At 31.7% G+C, this 16,400-nt stretch overlaps 1 protein-coding gene across 1 annotated transcript in view; it reads right to left on the minus strand.

Annotated features, from left to right (window-relative positions):
- LOC106637462 (uncharacterized) overlaps nucleotides 1-16,400 on the minus strand; it is an 877,306-nt gene that overhangs the window by 89,923 nt on the left and 770,983 nt on the right. The window contains exon 7 of the mRNA XM_089593884.1: nucleotides 4,275-4,414. Within this exon, the coding sequence (XP_089450010.1) occupies nucleotides 4,275-4,414 (140 nt within the window). The remainder of the gene's footprint in view (nucleotides 1-4,274; nucleotides 4,415-16,400) is intronic.

Here is a 16,400-nt window from a genome sequence, read left to right on the forward strand (position 1 = left end):
AAATCGTACTTATCTTAGTCATGATAATCATTATCATAATTTTAATAATTGTAATACTTATTACAATATAATGTTTTTCTTACGTTAATTTAAAGAAAATCACGTGATTTATCACGTGCCTTTTTGCTCGAAAATATCATGCTATGCATCGTATGATTGATCACAGTTTAAATCACGAGATTTTTTACGTGACAATTCACGTGATTTTCGTACCATAATAATTAATTATATAACTATCCTTAAAATAATGTAAGACGCTGTAATATATTATTTTTAAATTTTATATATGAAATTTAATTAACTTAAACTAATTATAACTCAAACTGAAGTGTATGATTATTTTGTACTTTTACATTTGTTATGACACAAAAAACCCAAAAAAGACACTCTGGAATATAGAAACATCATTCTTTAACATGTATTAACTAGATTTTTAAACTACACACAACATGTAATTCATAGTACATTATATTACAAGGGACAACTTCTCTGCTCCGCCGGCGAAGTTGCCCCCCGAGGCGAAGCCGAGGGGTAAACCGCTGGGACGCATTATTAAGTGACGTTCCGTGTAATGTATACTGTTTTTCCTGCAGCTTTGGCCGAAAATTTGTGGTTCATTAACAATCAGAAAATAATTAGCTTCAGTAGTGGTAGGTTATGTTTAGGGCAAAATTAAAGAGCCTGTATCATCCAATAACATTTACGACCCAAGTAAAGCGAGGGTTGTTGGTTAGTGGATGTTAACAGGCCCGAAATGCGAAAAAGTCGGTCAAAACAATTTAATTTAATTCAAAATCCTTTAAATTTTATGAGGTACTAAGTGATATCGTATAAATATTATTTTTGCTTATCAACAGTATTTAATCATTTATACGCTAATATGATTATTTATTCGACTCTCGGCATTGATTGCTGCAAAAGTCAAGGGTTAGATTTTGATGAGATTTTTTAACAATCATCTTATGATTGTTTCTATATTCAGATTTAGGTTAGAAATTTACAACGTTACACATTACCGAAAGAAATAACATGTATTGCACAACAAATTTATAACCACACTCGAGTTCGACACGTGCTCCAAATTTTCTCACAGCTTAAAAAAAATTAATAAACGCTGCATTGGTAAATACTTAATACTAATGAACATTTGCACTGATGCTCACTCTCTCTACCTCTCTCTCACGCAAAGAAAAGCAAGGAGCAAGGAGCTCTTCTCCCGACCCCTCTATGCGATGTAAATGTCGCATCGATAGGGAAGGAATATCGGCTTTCGTCCCTATTTACAGCCACCGAAACTCGAACTTTCGGGGGAGGTAGAAAGAAAAATATTTATTGTGATTACTAAACTGATTGCAGCTTCTAAATATAAAATAGAGATAACCTCATTTGCTATGTTTGTTTGTATTATCCGATATTCTCAAAAATAGAAAAAACCACGTGGTTTTACCACGTACAAGAACCTTGTGGTAAACTACGTAGTTTTATTTCATAAACCACGTGGTTTTGTCTAAAAATACCACATGGTTTTTAAAAAACCACATAGTCGTAATAAAACCACGTGATTTTCAGAACCCTGTGTTAATTTGAAATAAAACCACGTGATTTACGATATAAAACCACGTGGCTTACCACATGGTTTTTCCACGTGGTGAAACTACGTGATTTTTTCCAATAGAGGAACAGAAATCGCTAAGAAAATTGTTTGTGAAAGTATTTATTACGATAGTATATAACAACACAAGAAAAAAATTCGTTCAATAGAACTAGGAAGAAGAAGGTAATATTTGTGAAAACTATTAAGCTTCTTAGTGAAAAACCACGTGGTATTACAAAACCACCTGGTTTCAAAAACCATGTGGCATTTTGAGACAAAAACTACGTGGTAAACCACGTGGTAAAACTATGTGGTTTACCACGTGGTAAAACCACGTGGTTATTTTCAATAGAGAGACCAGTAGTGACCATGTGGTAGTGAGGGTCCCACACTGTGATTATTATTAAAATAAATTTAACATTTATAACATCCATCCCCACACAACTCAGGGAGCTCACTGCATGCTGTTATTATAAATAAACTTAATAAAACAGTAACGCAAAAGTTTATCCAAACACAAGCTGTGGTGCTTACAGGCTCATGTTGTAATTGATTAAGTATATTAAATATTAAAAGCGTGTATCACCACACAACCCGGAAATCTTTGTGATTACAGTGTGAAACTTTTCATTTGTAAATATATTATTTACTTCTTTGTTTGTAAAAAAACTTAAGATAATGTTGGTTATTACTGTTATTGCATGAAACAAAAACTAATTTACTTATGTAAGGATGTATCAATTACTTTAATGCATGAAATGATATGTTTGTTTGATGCGTGTAAGTGAGATAATTTCTTCTCGTCTCTTAAGAAACTTATTTATTAAAATGTTACTCTGGCGTGAATAAAAGTATGTTGAGTGCACAAGGGAAGCAACTCAAAGAAGAAGTTAAAGATTGACTTACAATTTTTCAGCAAAGTACGATTTCACTGTTAATTTAAGTTCTTACGTTACAAGGTTTTTTTAAATGTTCCATATATATATATATATATATATATATATATATCAACACTTCATAATTTTTTCATTAGAGGACGAAAAATGTGCTAGGATACATAGCATTAGGTGATAAGGAGACAGTAAGGTTTTCTTTTTTTTAAAGGCATTTCTTATTTTTCTTCATCGATTTTTTATTAACTGCTTATTGTATAACGCACCATCTTATTTCTTTCTCATAAAGTGTTGGTTAATATTTAATTTGTGTGGTTTAAAATATTTTTAATGTATGTAAATTTTTTATAAAATGCAATTACCTCTTACAAATTTTTGTAACATAATTATGAATTTTTGAGACGTGGTAATTTACACAGAAAATACTGCTAATTTTTTTTTGTCAACAGGCAATATTAAATGAACTATTTACTTAATTAAGTGAACAGCAACTTTTTTTATTAAATAAAGCCTAAGCTTATTTTCCATGTTACATGATAATTGTTACAAAATTCAAAAAAAAAGAAGCTTTTATTTATTATTTACGAAAATTTTCCATTAAGAAAACAAAATTGTCATATTAACCTTGAATCAAAGATTTATGGTGCAAAATCTTGTGTGAGCAAAACATTGAACAAATGCATAAATCAAGAGCTCTAAGTTTTCGTAGTTAAATGTGATATTTATGTTATGACAAGTTTGCTCACTTTAACGTTAATAAGAGGGCCCTCCGTTACTCCTGGTCTAGAAGAGAGAAAACAAGTGAGACTTCACACAAGTGTGCGTGAAATCCCTAGGGTTAATAAAAAAATACTGTTTAGTGTATGCAAAGAGAAAAAAGTATTTTTTCTCCAAGTACCACAAGTTTTGTACCTCAAGTACCTCAACTTAAGTTCTAAGGTGAAGTAGAGAACCCTTATAGACAAGTCAAGACACTTGCAAGCATAGATTTCTGCTGAATCTTTTACAACAAAAATCCATAATCCTTCAAAAATGGTACAGCAATAACTGTGGCAATATAATCTAGATTTAGACTAAAATATCTTGCACTTTTTACCGATCAAATTCGTAAGGCTATTCTATATAAATTTGTGGACTTCACCAGTAAAGTTTTGCAACAAGTAAGGCAGTTTTTAATGACCTGTGAGTCTTTGCAAACATTTATATTTACACATTCCCTGCAAAAAAAGCTGTATCCTGTTTAGACAGGATAATTTTTTTCTTTTTAAATAAAAATCAGTGTTACTATATTTATTACTGCTAAGATATACCAATTCATAAATACTTATTCCGTTTTTTTTTTTTTTTCATACAATAAAGAATTTAAGATTATAACTTTACATTTTGAAGCATTACTCAACCCATAGGATTGGCTTGTTGTTTGTACTCACAGGGTGTCTGTATTATCAGATATTTTTTGAAATTACTGGAAAAATTTGCATAAAGCTATTATTGTGTAGTTGATTTGTTTGTACTTTCGTACGTATTCTATATCGCATAAAGATTCTAAAGAAAATTTAACGTTACATACATTATGCCCCTTCAATGTTTTACACTAATAAAGAAGAAAACAAAGTATTGTTTATGTGCATATTTGTACATGGACATTGTAATTACACAATTATAATTAGAAAATTATGTAAAATAAATGGCAATAGTTGAAAAACAAGCACACATTCAAACGATTTAAGAATTGTCTTTTTTTGTGTATAATGTACACACAAAATATAATATATAGTATACACTACCTGTTATATCTATTAGTCTTAATGTATCAATAACATTTTCGATGACATCTTCTCCAATATTTGTTAATCGGTTGTTCTGTAAGTTTAAAAATTCCAAAGAATTGAGTGATTCAAATACTGTTGCTGGTAATACTCTAATCCTGAAATTATATAAAATCGTTTGATGGCAGGAAAAGAAAAAAAGCACTATCGATATTAAAGCTCAAGATATGATTTGTTTCAACATAAAGTATTAGCTGCAGCGTAATTATATTAAAATAATACTATGCACTGCAAAAGAAGGACTTAATGTTTTATTTGGCAATATCTCTGTTAAAATGACAAACAAACTGTGCAGTTACTTAGATTAATAAAATTAACTGGGTGTTTTTCCTTTATTTCTTAGAGTTACTGTTCTGAGCCACAAGATTTTAATAAGAATTCTCTCTTACGTTTCAGTTCAGAGATTTTCTACCCCTCCTTTTTTTCAATTATGTTTAAGAAGGGTAATTAGCACCTAGAAAAATAAATAATATTTTGTATGTAACAATTAATTATTAGGATATTATTTTCAAAATCGTTTTTCTGTTGGTCTTACTGACAGTACTTAATAAAAAGGTCCAGGAGTATAACCCGAAAAAGTGTGGAACGGGGAGTCTTCTCTGCACGCACAGCTTGGCCCCCCTTACTACGCATCTCGTCTTGCACCCAACAAACTCACTATTTAACTTACGTTAGTCGTTAGGACTGTTTAAAATGCACTACAATAAGCCTCAAAACTTGGCTAACTGAATTATTGAACAATGAGTACTCTTTTGGATGGTTTTCTTACAATATCCTTGCATTTTTCAATAATGTTTGTCTGAATAAGAGAGACAAAGAAGTTACATTCCATAAGAGCATATGTTACTAACATATTTTTATTAGTATGATTTTTTTTTTAAATGACACATAACAAGTGTAAAAAAAATTTATGTTAGTTCCACATGTTCTAAACTTTCTAGAAAACTTTATAACATTGCAATCTCTGCATTTTATTGTTGTATTTGACCTTCTTTGGTGATGTTTTAGTTGCATCCATTAGACAACTATTGCATTTGTAGAAATTTGTTAGTAGACACTCACACGTGCACACACGTGTGTACCTCACGGTATGTCAGATAGGTCACGTCAGCTAAATCAGGTCCCTATGAAAACCTTTACCTACTTAATCTTCGAATTAACATTGGGGCTGTGACGTTTTGTTAAAGTCTTCTTTCTGATAATAACTCTTACATTCTCCTTTTTTACGTGTTGAATCTCTTGATCGCGTTACAGTCTTACCATTTCTGACTCTGTTGAAGTCTTTTTTTACAGCTACAACTGGCACGCTGCTTAATGCCAACGCACAGCTATGCATTGTCCATAGCTCATGTTATACTACAGCTATAACTCTAAAAAATCGTGAGTAAAAATTCGGTCGTACAGTTGGAGTTAAATGCTTTCAGGTTCTCAGGATGAAAATAGCTAAAACCAATATTTTTTAATGCTGTTAAATAACTTACTTAGATCTTTAAAATTGTGATTAGCTTTTGACAGATTAAAACTTTTATTATTAAAACTACTGATAAGGTCTTATTTAACCTTGACAAATATCCAAATAATAATTTAATGGGCAAGTACTTGTTATCCATATAAGAGTCCGCAAAAAGTCTTGCCATTGCCACTGCTATGGGCCACTGTGCCGTATACCCAGTATTTACTGAATAACCAGTAACAGCGTCTGTGTCACCTATTAAGCTGGCACATCCTATATTTGCTTACTTCATAAAGTAAAATTGGCATCGTCTTACTGTACTGTCTACTGTTACTATAAAACGTATATTTGAGTGACTAGGATCTTATTATTTACCTTTGCTGCTTTGATTAGTGTCTTGATTCTTATCCACGCGTCCTGAAGGCAGTATATTTAAGTGAGGTGGCTTTTTTCTGGATAGTCTTTGACTACTTTAAATGATTTGAAATACCACGATCAAGAAATGAATTACTTATATTATAATTATATTTTTAGCGTATAATCTCCGATTCTCAATAATGCAAACATATCTTACAATTGTATTTTCTTAATAACCCAGTGGTAAGCTTTTTTTAGCTCTTCCAAGAGATTAATTTTTTGTTTTACGTAACTCTAATAAAAAAAAGTATTTCTTAATTAAGTGATCCAACATATTTTGGTACCCAAACTACCTGTTACTGTGAGTAATTAATTAAGTAATTAAAGGTTTTCCCAAAAGTAAAGAGAGGGTTTCTAAGAATTACTCTTAAAATAACCAAAACAGATAACTGTGTTAATGCACTCGTCGTTAGTTTATAAGAATATACGTCTAATCTTGTATAGATAAATTCAAAATAGTTGAGTACTATTAATACATACTCTTCCCAATACTAGTTACGCTGAAAGCGATCGCATGCTTTGTTTATTGTCAGGAAGCAAGTATCCCTCTAATAAAACGTTCTATAGGCTTAAATTAAAACCAATCAAAAACATTGTGTCTTTTTTATATGGCAGGAAGTAATTTGAGTAGATAATAACACTAAGTGTTAGAAGTAAAACTTTTGTGTACCATGATGTTACTGAAATTGAGTTGATTATAAAAGTCTTTTCTTTTTTTTTTTTTTTTGCTTTTTATGATTTAATCATAAAGAAAAGTATTTATTTATAATTTTGTCAATAAAGTTTAGTTCGTATTAGAAGTGTCATTGTACATTATACTAAAAAAGAAAATAAATGCATACGTACAGTTTTATAAACTTTTTTCTACAAAAACAATAAAAAATGTTATGCACACTTGGACTAAAAAACGCAAGATTCTTTTGTCAAATGATAAATGCACGTTATCCATGGTAACATGTTTAATTTTGTTTATTTTTTACTTTTGTTCGGAAGTTAATTCTGCGGGGATACTGTTGGTATTTGAATGAATTCCATTTTCTTTTTAATATTTAAATGACGTAAGATAATCCAATGTACATTTCTGTTTTACTTTTGCCGTTCATATCAAAAGGCAAATGTTAATAGTATACAAAAAAATCTCCTTTTATCGAGTATGTATAATCTAAATAAACGGGAAGTATTTCAAACGTGATCCAAAATGGTCTTCCAGAATGTTTATATCCAAGGTATTAATTTTTGGACATCTAAATGTTTCATGTATCATTTCACTTGAATATAGAAAAATAGACCCTTACAATTTATGTCATAAGTATATAATAAAACTACCATAAATTGTTTTCTTTACCTCTCATAATATTTTGCAGTACTATAACTGTATTCTGTCAGATTGACTTATTATTAACAGTCTTATAATACAACAAAAACAAGTCTTTGAGTTTATATGAATTACAATTACTAGCAGAAGTAATGTTGAGTTAAAAAGGAATAGTTGTTGTGTTATTAACGTGTAAAAAATTTTAAATTTTCAAATTGTTTCTGTAAGTGAAACCTCGTTATAAAAAAAATATTCACTTTTTTTGAATGGATCTTATGTTTTTGCAAGTCAGAAATCATATCTCATCATCTTGTGTCCCGTTATTCAGTATTTATTACTTATTTAAAAAGCTGCTGCAGAAGATATTATGGAAAGCTGTTAAGACTTTGTATTATGCATGTGTTATATCATACTACGAAAAGTATAAATGTGTAAGTACAGTCAAGTTTCATTTTTTTTTTTTTCGTAAAAGACAACAAGAAAAAGAATTGATATTAAGACTATGGAACAAAATTTTTTTTTTATTTGCTAGTGCATGTTGTCTATTGAAACATATCTTACTTGCCTTATCTCTTACTTTTCTTTAAAAGTAAGTTCTGTGGGGATACCGTAAGTTTTTTAGGAAATATCGCTTTTTTATATTTATTTATATAACGTAAGATATTCAAATTCTGTTAGTATTAAAAATAACTGGATATAGATGAGGTTCCTACGTCTTTGTAAAATACAACTACATTTGACAACCAGGTTCTGTCCCCCGGAAATGAAAATTTTTTCAAAAACTGCTGTCATTGGAATAAATTTCTATAAAACCCTGGCTTTTTGGGAAAGATTTTTCTGTAAAATTTTTCTCTATAGTGATTTTTAGAATTTTCCTTGCCTCACAGGTATAAGGGCCTGAGTGAGTATGAAACAGTGTTAGGACTAGAGGTAGGGATTCGTGAGTCGAATGCTAGGCTTTCAGCAGGGATCACTAGCTTTCCTGGCAAAGAGTGGTTCCTGAGATATCAGGCTTCTTTGGAAAAGCTCATTAGTCTGGATCCGATGCTTTGGCAAAAAGTTCCAGCTTATTTGGTAAAAATTGGACGTTGAAAAATATGTTCTCACCCTGGAACATATTCTTTGAAGGCAGGCTACACTGTGGACTTCTTGCATCAAATAATGTGCCCATAGTGTAATAGTTATCATATCAGTTAGAGAATTGTTTAACAGGTGTGGCAATACACACCTACACATAGGTTATAAGTAAGTGGTCCCGCTAACTAGTCCAGTTAGCTATCTTGGAAGTTCGTTCCAAAAGGTGTGGCCATATTTCTGTCTGAACATATACATAGGCAATGCTTTATAGCCAGATATATTCTTCTATATTATGTTGCTTAATGTGTGAAGCATTTCACATAACCACTCAGTTCCTCTCTACTGCTCCTCGAAACACACACTGCCATCCCTTTACTGCTTCTTAACTGCGCCCTCTCAAGTTACGGAAAAATTTGTCTTTTTTCTTTATTATTTTACCCAAGAAGTTTTGGATCGAGCCCCCCTACTACCCACCCAGTGCCCCTCCACTGTCTCACCACGCGATCTCCACCCCACACTGCCCCACATACTGCCCCTCACACGTTTTCTTTACTGTTTTAATGCACTTTCATTGTCAGCGTGGGATGGATACAATGGATATATGAGAAACAAGCATGTACTTATCACATTTACTAAATATAGTTTTAGTAACAGCATAGAGGCGCTTTCTGTAATAAGATTGACAATTAAAAATGTTTTCTTAACAATAAATTTTTTCAAAAAGTGTATGCAATATATTAAAAAAAAACCCACATAATATATGCCACGCAAGTTAGCATACGTACGACAAAATTAAACATTGGCTTATGTGTGACCGAAAATTTAAAAAAGCCATACATTCACAGTGTCATTTATATAAACATATCATGGAAAGCCATAAAATTTGTGAATATTGCGAAAAAAGATTTTCGAGAAAAGGTGCACTAAAAAGGTATTACAATATTTGTTATATAACAGTTAATACAGAATGTTAATGGCATGTAAATAATTATAAGCCATTATAGTAATGTTAGATACATATTTTTTTTACTTTTTCCAAAGCACAAACTATACTATCTTTAACGAAAGGTTAAATGTCAATGTGTACTTATTAATAAATTAAAACACTCAAATAAATAAAAAAAAGTAAACAAAGAAATGTGATTAAAAAAAAATATGTATCGTAAAAATATATGAAGTACTACGCTAAGATTTGTATTTGTATTAGATTTACTAACTATATCTTTTTACTTCTATTATTTAGAGATCTTTATTGTTAACTACAGACACACAAAAGCTAATTTTTTTTTACAACCATATTTGATTGATGTGAACGGTATCTCTTATTACGTTGTTATTATTATAGTTACTTGTACAATTTATATTTCCTAATTAAAAAAATTAGTGTATTCAGGACTTCCTGACTCCTACCGCAAAGCTTATATGAGGAATTCATATGCATTAAGGAGGTTGGCGAGCAAAGGGCGCAGGCAGGTGAAGTCTTACTAGTACATATATAGATATTCCTTACAACTATACCAGCCTGCTATATATATATTTACTGATATATTTACTTTGTGTAAAAAAATCTTCTCTTACACTATAGAGACACAAAACAGTGCTTTTCTGTTTTATTGTATAAGTTGGCACTGTAATGATTATTTTGTCTATTGTAAGTATGTTAGTGTAGATGAAAATAGATCAAAAAGGTTAGTTCCGTATGACGCTGTGTCATTAGGATTGTGTACTGCCATTTTTTTCTAAGGGAATAGTGGTATTATAAATAGCTCGATGAATCAAATAATATCTTATTTGTACAGATAGTTAAAAATCGCTTAGCAGAAATCAAATTTCTTTTTTCTAAATGTGTTAATCTTAATATTTATAGTCTTAAAATCTCATTTTAACATACTTCATACTTCATACTACTAAAATTTAGTCCAAACAATAATTCTTTAACCTACTACAACCAAAATTATTATTCATGATTATTAACGAACAATGTTATTAAGTTTATTTAGATCTACATATAACGGTCAAGGGAAGTGCAAAAATAACTGAAATCATCAGCCTCATCAAAAAGATTTTATAAACATGATCAACAGAAAATACGTATAGCTTTTTGAATAAGTATTGCGTATATCACTGAAGGCCAAGTTCTTTTACATCGAAAGTTAAATGCTCAACATTTTTGTATCGAATAAAAAAGGAACAAAAACTACATTAGGCATATGCAATGCAAAATAAACTAAAAAGGATATGTACATCTCGCTAAAAGTGAGGAAAATATTTTTTTTTCAATAACTGTTAAGTCAAGCAATGTTTCTCGCACAACTTGTTGTAGTACTTATTTGTAAAATTTCACAGATTTTAACTCGATTATCTAGATAAACACTGACAATAATTAAAATCATATAAAGATTCATGTGGTAAATTTTAACAATTTAAGAATTACTAGTAACTACTGGTTCATACTTTTACTTAATCAGAAATGAAGCATGTCTTACAGTAAATACTTAGTTACCATCTACCAAGACCATAAAAGTTGTACAAGTAACTTCCACTGATACCCAGATATCATTGAGTGTGTTGCTGGTAATAAATACAATTATTTATAACCTTAAACTTCATAGCAGTTTGACTTGGGAAGTTGTAAATCATTTTACATATAGATTATTTAACAGTAAGAACATTTTGTGTACACTGACCCTAATGAAATCTTGTTTTGCGAATTTCAAGATACGCTTGTTTCATTTTCATTATTCCCACAACTTTTACTGGTGAAGCTGGGAAATAGGATAAGGAAGACATAGTTAAGCTAAAGAACATTGAGTTTACTGACAAAAATAATTATTGCTTACTACTCAAAGATTACAGAATAAAAAATAGAATCAAATAGTAGTGGTATCACTGAGGCTTCGTCTGCTTTCTAAAATTTTCCTCGTCGTACTCCTACGTTACTTAAATATTTTTTTAAATCAAAGCAACAAATTGGTTTAATTTGGCATGGTGTGATATGAATCCGTTTATTAAGGAGACTTACAACCTAACTTACCTTCGAGAGCAATGTAAAATCTGGAGTGGTGAAAATGGCCCTAATAAATAAAAGGGGGAGGTGACAAAAAGAAAAAGAGTACTGAAAAAAATTTAAGCAAGACGGTACCACAATGGTTAGCACTATTTAATCGAGTCTTATGAATATGCATCTTGATACCGACATGAATATCAATTTTAATGCATTCAAGGAAGATGTGGGATCACGTTCTCAGGTCACTGGTGATCTTAGTGACTTAAATTTCTTACAGAGCCAGGATATCGTGTTCAATCCCTTGGGTCTACAGAGAGTCAACAACGATGAAGTTACATTATCCTTCGTATTACTTTGCAGCTACCTTGCAGATGTGAACTTTTAGCTCAAGAATCTGTTAAGAACAGTATTGGTTTCAAATATTAAGCTCAAGATCAAATGTAGTGCAACCATAGAAAACAGGGAGCATGATTAAAAAATATAGAACAGATTATAAGTTAAATGCTGTGATTTTATCCATTCAATTTTAAAGCTTTTAGCCACCTTTTGCATTAGGTGACTTAGAAAACTTATCCCCTCACCTGTGGGGATAACCGTAGGCACGCCAAAAGTACTCATAAAATGTAACAAAGGTATCAGCCATTGTGACTGAAGTGGCGTTCGTTAATAGTGTAACAAATATAAATTTCGGAAGTTGATCCTGCGTTGTCAGTGTATACTTGCTTACGTCCGTACTTTTAGGTAAACGATACAAAATATGCAGAGCAACAGTGTTAAAAACATTTCTAGGTGTATCTGCTATCAGCATAGGCTGTTGTTTTCTTACTGGTATTTTTTATTTTTTTCATTCGTATTCTAAGAGCTGCTTGATCGTGACGAAAAAAAATTCCTTAGCCTATTCCTGTAATAATATTTGAATTCAATCTTAGTATAATAGAGTATGACTATTTATTTATGATGCAATTACATAATTCAATATTTTGCTGTTCCTCTGACAGCCTTTTCAGAATTAATATTCTGCAATTACACAGAATAAAGATTAAAGTTATGTGAAAACTCAATACAAATAAGATAAAGAAAGTATATATGATATTTATTAATACAATATACCATGCAGGTTCCAAGATAACACGCATTATGGAAACCTATGGCACCTATTACTTCGTCCACGTATCGCAACTCTTTACTTAGTTTTAATAACATTAAAGTTCTTAAAAATTAGTTTATAAACATCATAATCATTTAAAAAAAATCATACTCAGACCGTGTCGATCAGTACAATATAAAAGCCAAACAAGATTAGTACACATACTTATTATACGTCACATAGAGAACAATGAGCCCTGAAGGCGGCACCGCCAAGAATGTAGAAAGTTATGTGGAATTGTATATAACATAATTATAATAAACATGAGAATATCCTGTGTGTTTTGAATAAGAAATTGATCTTGTAACCTATTATTTAATATTCATAATATTTTTTACTTAAAGTATCAAGTACTTATGAGAATAGCTAAGTTTTTTTGTATCTAATTGTCTATTAGCATTGTTGTTATTCAATGTTACAAAACTCATTTCACAAAATTCAGTTGGTTCGTTTGTTATCAACTGTATAAACAGTTTTTATCACTTTTTAATAAGTTTTGAAGCAAATCTCAGTATTCAGTAAAAAACTCTTATGAAGTTAGAGAAAAAATTAAGAATTTAGTAATCTTAGATAATTATTTTCTTGTGTCGTTTGACGTAGTATCATAACATACTAATCCCTCTTTTCCTCTAATAAAAGGTTGTTTTTTACAAAATACTAATAGTCTTATCAACCTTTTGAGTAAAGATTTAACTAAGCTTTTAGATAGAATTAATTTTCTTATCAATTAGAATTTTTTTTTTTCAACGGTAACGTATGTAAACAATGTGGAGTTTGTTGTCAGAAGGGTACTCCACTAAATTCTCTGCCACGTTCTCAACACTGTCTCCTTGGTCCTCCTCAGTTTTTGTCGGTATCCTTGGCAGGTTACACCATGGCTCGAAAGAATTACGTTATTCTAAATGTGCTCAAGGTGTACCCGCATACTTTAAGGCTGTGTGCCTGTCAAATTCTTCTCTGAACTCGCCACTAGACTGGGCCTGTTGGCAAGGGATGTGCTTATCACTTATGGAGTTAATAAAACGTATTACCTAATAGCATAAGCTCAAAGTTACACACTGCGAGGTGAGCTTGTATGTGTTGACTTTATTTTTAATGCAAAAGTGTTCGACGACCTCTTGCGAGGTAGCGATGTTCGTTTGAACGATATTTGACGGTGACATGACTGTTAGCAAGCGGTTTTAGTTCCAAGGCATTAAGCCTGTCGTTGATTCTAGAGAATGTTATGGTGTGTCAACGTAGTGTGGCTTAATTAGACCACGTCTAAGCTTCAACTTGCTCTATGTATATTTTAATCTTACCGACATCATTCTTTCCCATCAAAGTTATAAGCATCTTTGAGTATGCTACTGCTGGGTTTGATCACTCTTGATACGTTGGGACAGCAGTGGTTAATTTTTTCTAGACAAAAGCAGTAATTGTAGAATTTCGTAAACGTAAGTTTGGTTGAGAACAGCTACAGTAACTCCAAACTATGTTCTGCTGCTCCTAAATTTCTTCTAAAACCTTGTGGACAGTGTTAAAAGTTACGAGTGTAAGACAGGCACAAGCGAGTTTGAAATAACGAATCGCTTGAGCTTGGGAATTACTTAACTTTTTTTTTACTTGATTCTTTATGCAAGAAATTTACTTGGATCATCACCAGATAAATGCATGTAAAATCCGTTTAGGTACGTTTTGGCCCGGCATGTGGCTTGGATCTTTAAAATAATGTTACATGCTTTAGTTATACAATATAAAAGAGATTAACTTCATTACAGCAAAGTTAAAGTACTTTACTATAGCTTATCTTAACTTTTTGTTTATTATTTGTGATTATTTGTTTGAATAAATAACTAATTTTATCTGATCTATACGGGTCACCATGATCTCCAAGATCCCATAGGGCACCTATCAACTGTCTTTCTCACTGCAGCAATACCTTAATCACTCCCCTTACGATTTTAAGGCATTTGCAAACATCGGCTCTTACTACCCTTACCCACTTAAAGAAGGCTGGTGTGCCTGCTCACTGTTACAGGTGAGTCCCAAAACTCTCGATGACTAACTATTCTGGTAATGTTACTACCTAGCCTATTGCTACTACTGTGGGCGATGCTCCTGGAGCTCTCTGCTGACTTTTCTCTCGCCTTTGTTTCAGCAAGCCTATCGGAGTTCCTACTAACCTTATTTCTTTAACGTCTTGTCCTTAATACCATGTTTTCTTACTATTAAAAAATTATAAGCTAAAATTTTTTTGTTAGTTGAAAAAAATTTTTTCAATTAATGGCACTAAATTGTGTAAGCTTGTTGTGGGAAAAATTAATAGTAGATAAATTATCGTTATTATTATTTGTTATTAAATTTAATTGACTAAAAATTTTTTCTTCTTACATTTATTTTTTAAAATTATTTCATAGGGCACGAACAGTTTTCATTTATTGACGGAGGCTTACTAAATTTTGCATAGTGCACATTTAACCTGTACTTAATGTTTAGTAGTTAGACAACTAAGTCGAAGAGAGTCCTTATGTACCTTGGGTCTGTCTTCGACGTACTTCAAGCTGTTGTTAGCCTGTGTACAACTTGACTATTGTGACTAAAAGTGCACGTAGGAACTGCAGCGTTGGAGATGAAGACCTTGCATCGAGCGTATCTCAGCAGCTAGTAAGGTGGCCTTTTTTCTTCTAAAGGTTGTTAACTTACGTCTTATAATCAACAGCCTCCCGTCTATATTAGTGTGCTTGGAGTCATACAAACCACTGGTATGGTACAATAAGCATTCGATGCGACACATACTACACAAACAAGAAGCACCCTGTTGCTGATGATACATAGTTTTGGCAGTGCCTTCTTATTTGCTCTAGAGGCTGGAATAACTTCATTGCGTGATACATGGCAGTATTTCTTAAACTGACTTTTACTGATCTTCAACAATGCCTGATAGATCTGCCTGTTAGCTCCCTTCCTCAGTTTAGGAGAATCTACTGAAGATAATTAAAATATGGGGGTTGAAAAGTCATTTGCGAACTAAGGACAAGAAAAATGATGTACAACTTGCAATTACTTTTCTTAATTTCTTAAGAATAAATCCATGAATTCCCTGAAACTGGGATCAAGCCACTCTTTTCGGAATCTCTGATAACTAGTGAGCCCATTAACAGATTGGTCCCTGCTTTTTACTAGTACTACAGGTTTTTTATACAAATCATAAATATTCGGTTAAAAAGTAATTTAATTTTTCGTATATTGGGCCATAACTTTATTAAAAACTTTTCATGTTAATAAGTTTTTACGTTCCATAGTCTTTCGAAAATCTGGTTAATATAAATTGAATTCAATGAGGTGGACTGTTAATGCTCCTGCTGGCTGGCGCACCAACAATGTATACGTACTGCATAGTGAGATCAGCTTGTTAACGTTAGCAGATTACAGCACTTTGCTAGAAAGATAGTAAGATAAATAGTTGGTAGCAGTCAATCCGACTATGATTCAAATTTAATCATTACGGAGTACTAGTCTGATGGCCAGTGTGCCCGAACTGTCCTGAACACCGAAGATGCACCATGAATGTAATGGCCTTTGAGTCTCGTGGACTGTGTATTACTTACATTACATGTAGATACAAAGTTTTAAAGTACAGTGTCAAAATCATCTGGTGATACAGTTTTCCACTAAGCTTTGAGACC

This window comes from Copidosoma floridanum, unplaced genomic scaffold (genome assembly GCF_036245765.1).
Source record: "Copidosoma floridanum isolate Cflo_tuat_1 unplaced genomic scaffold, Cflo_Japanese_pri ptg000020l, whole genome shotgun sequence".
Taxonomy (NCBI): Eukaryota; Metazoa; Arthropoda; class Insecta; order Hymenoptera; family Encyrtidae; genus Copidosoma; species Copidosoma floridanum.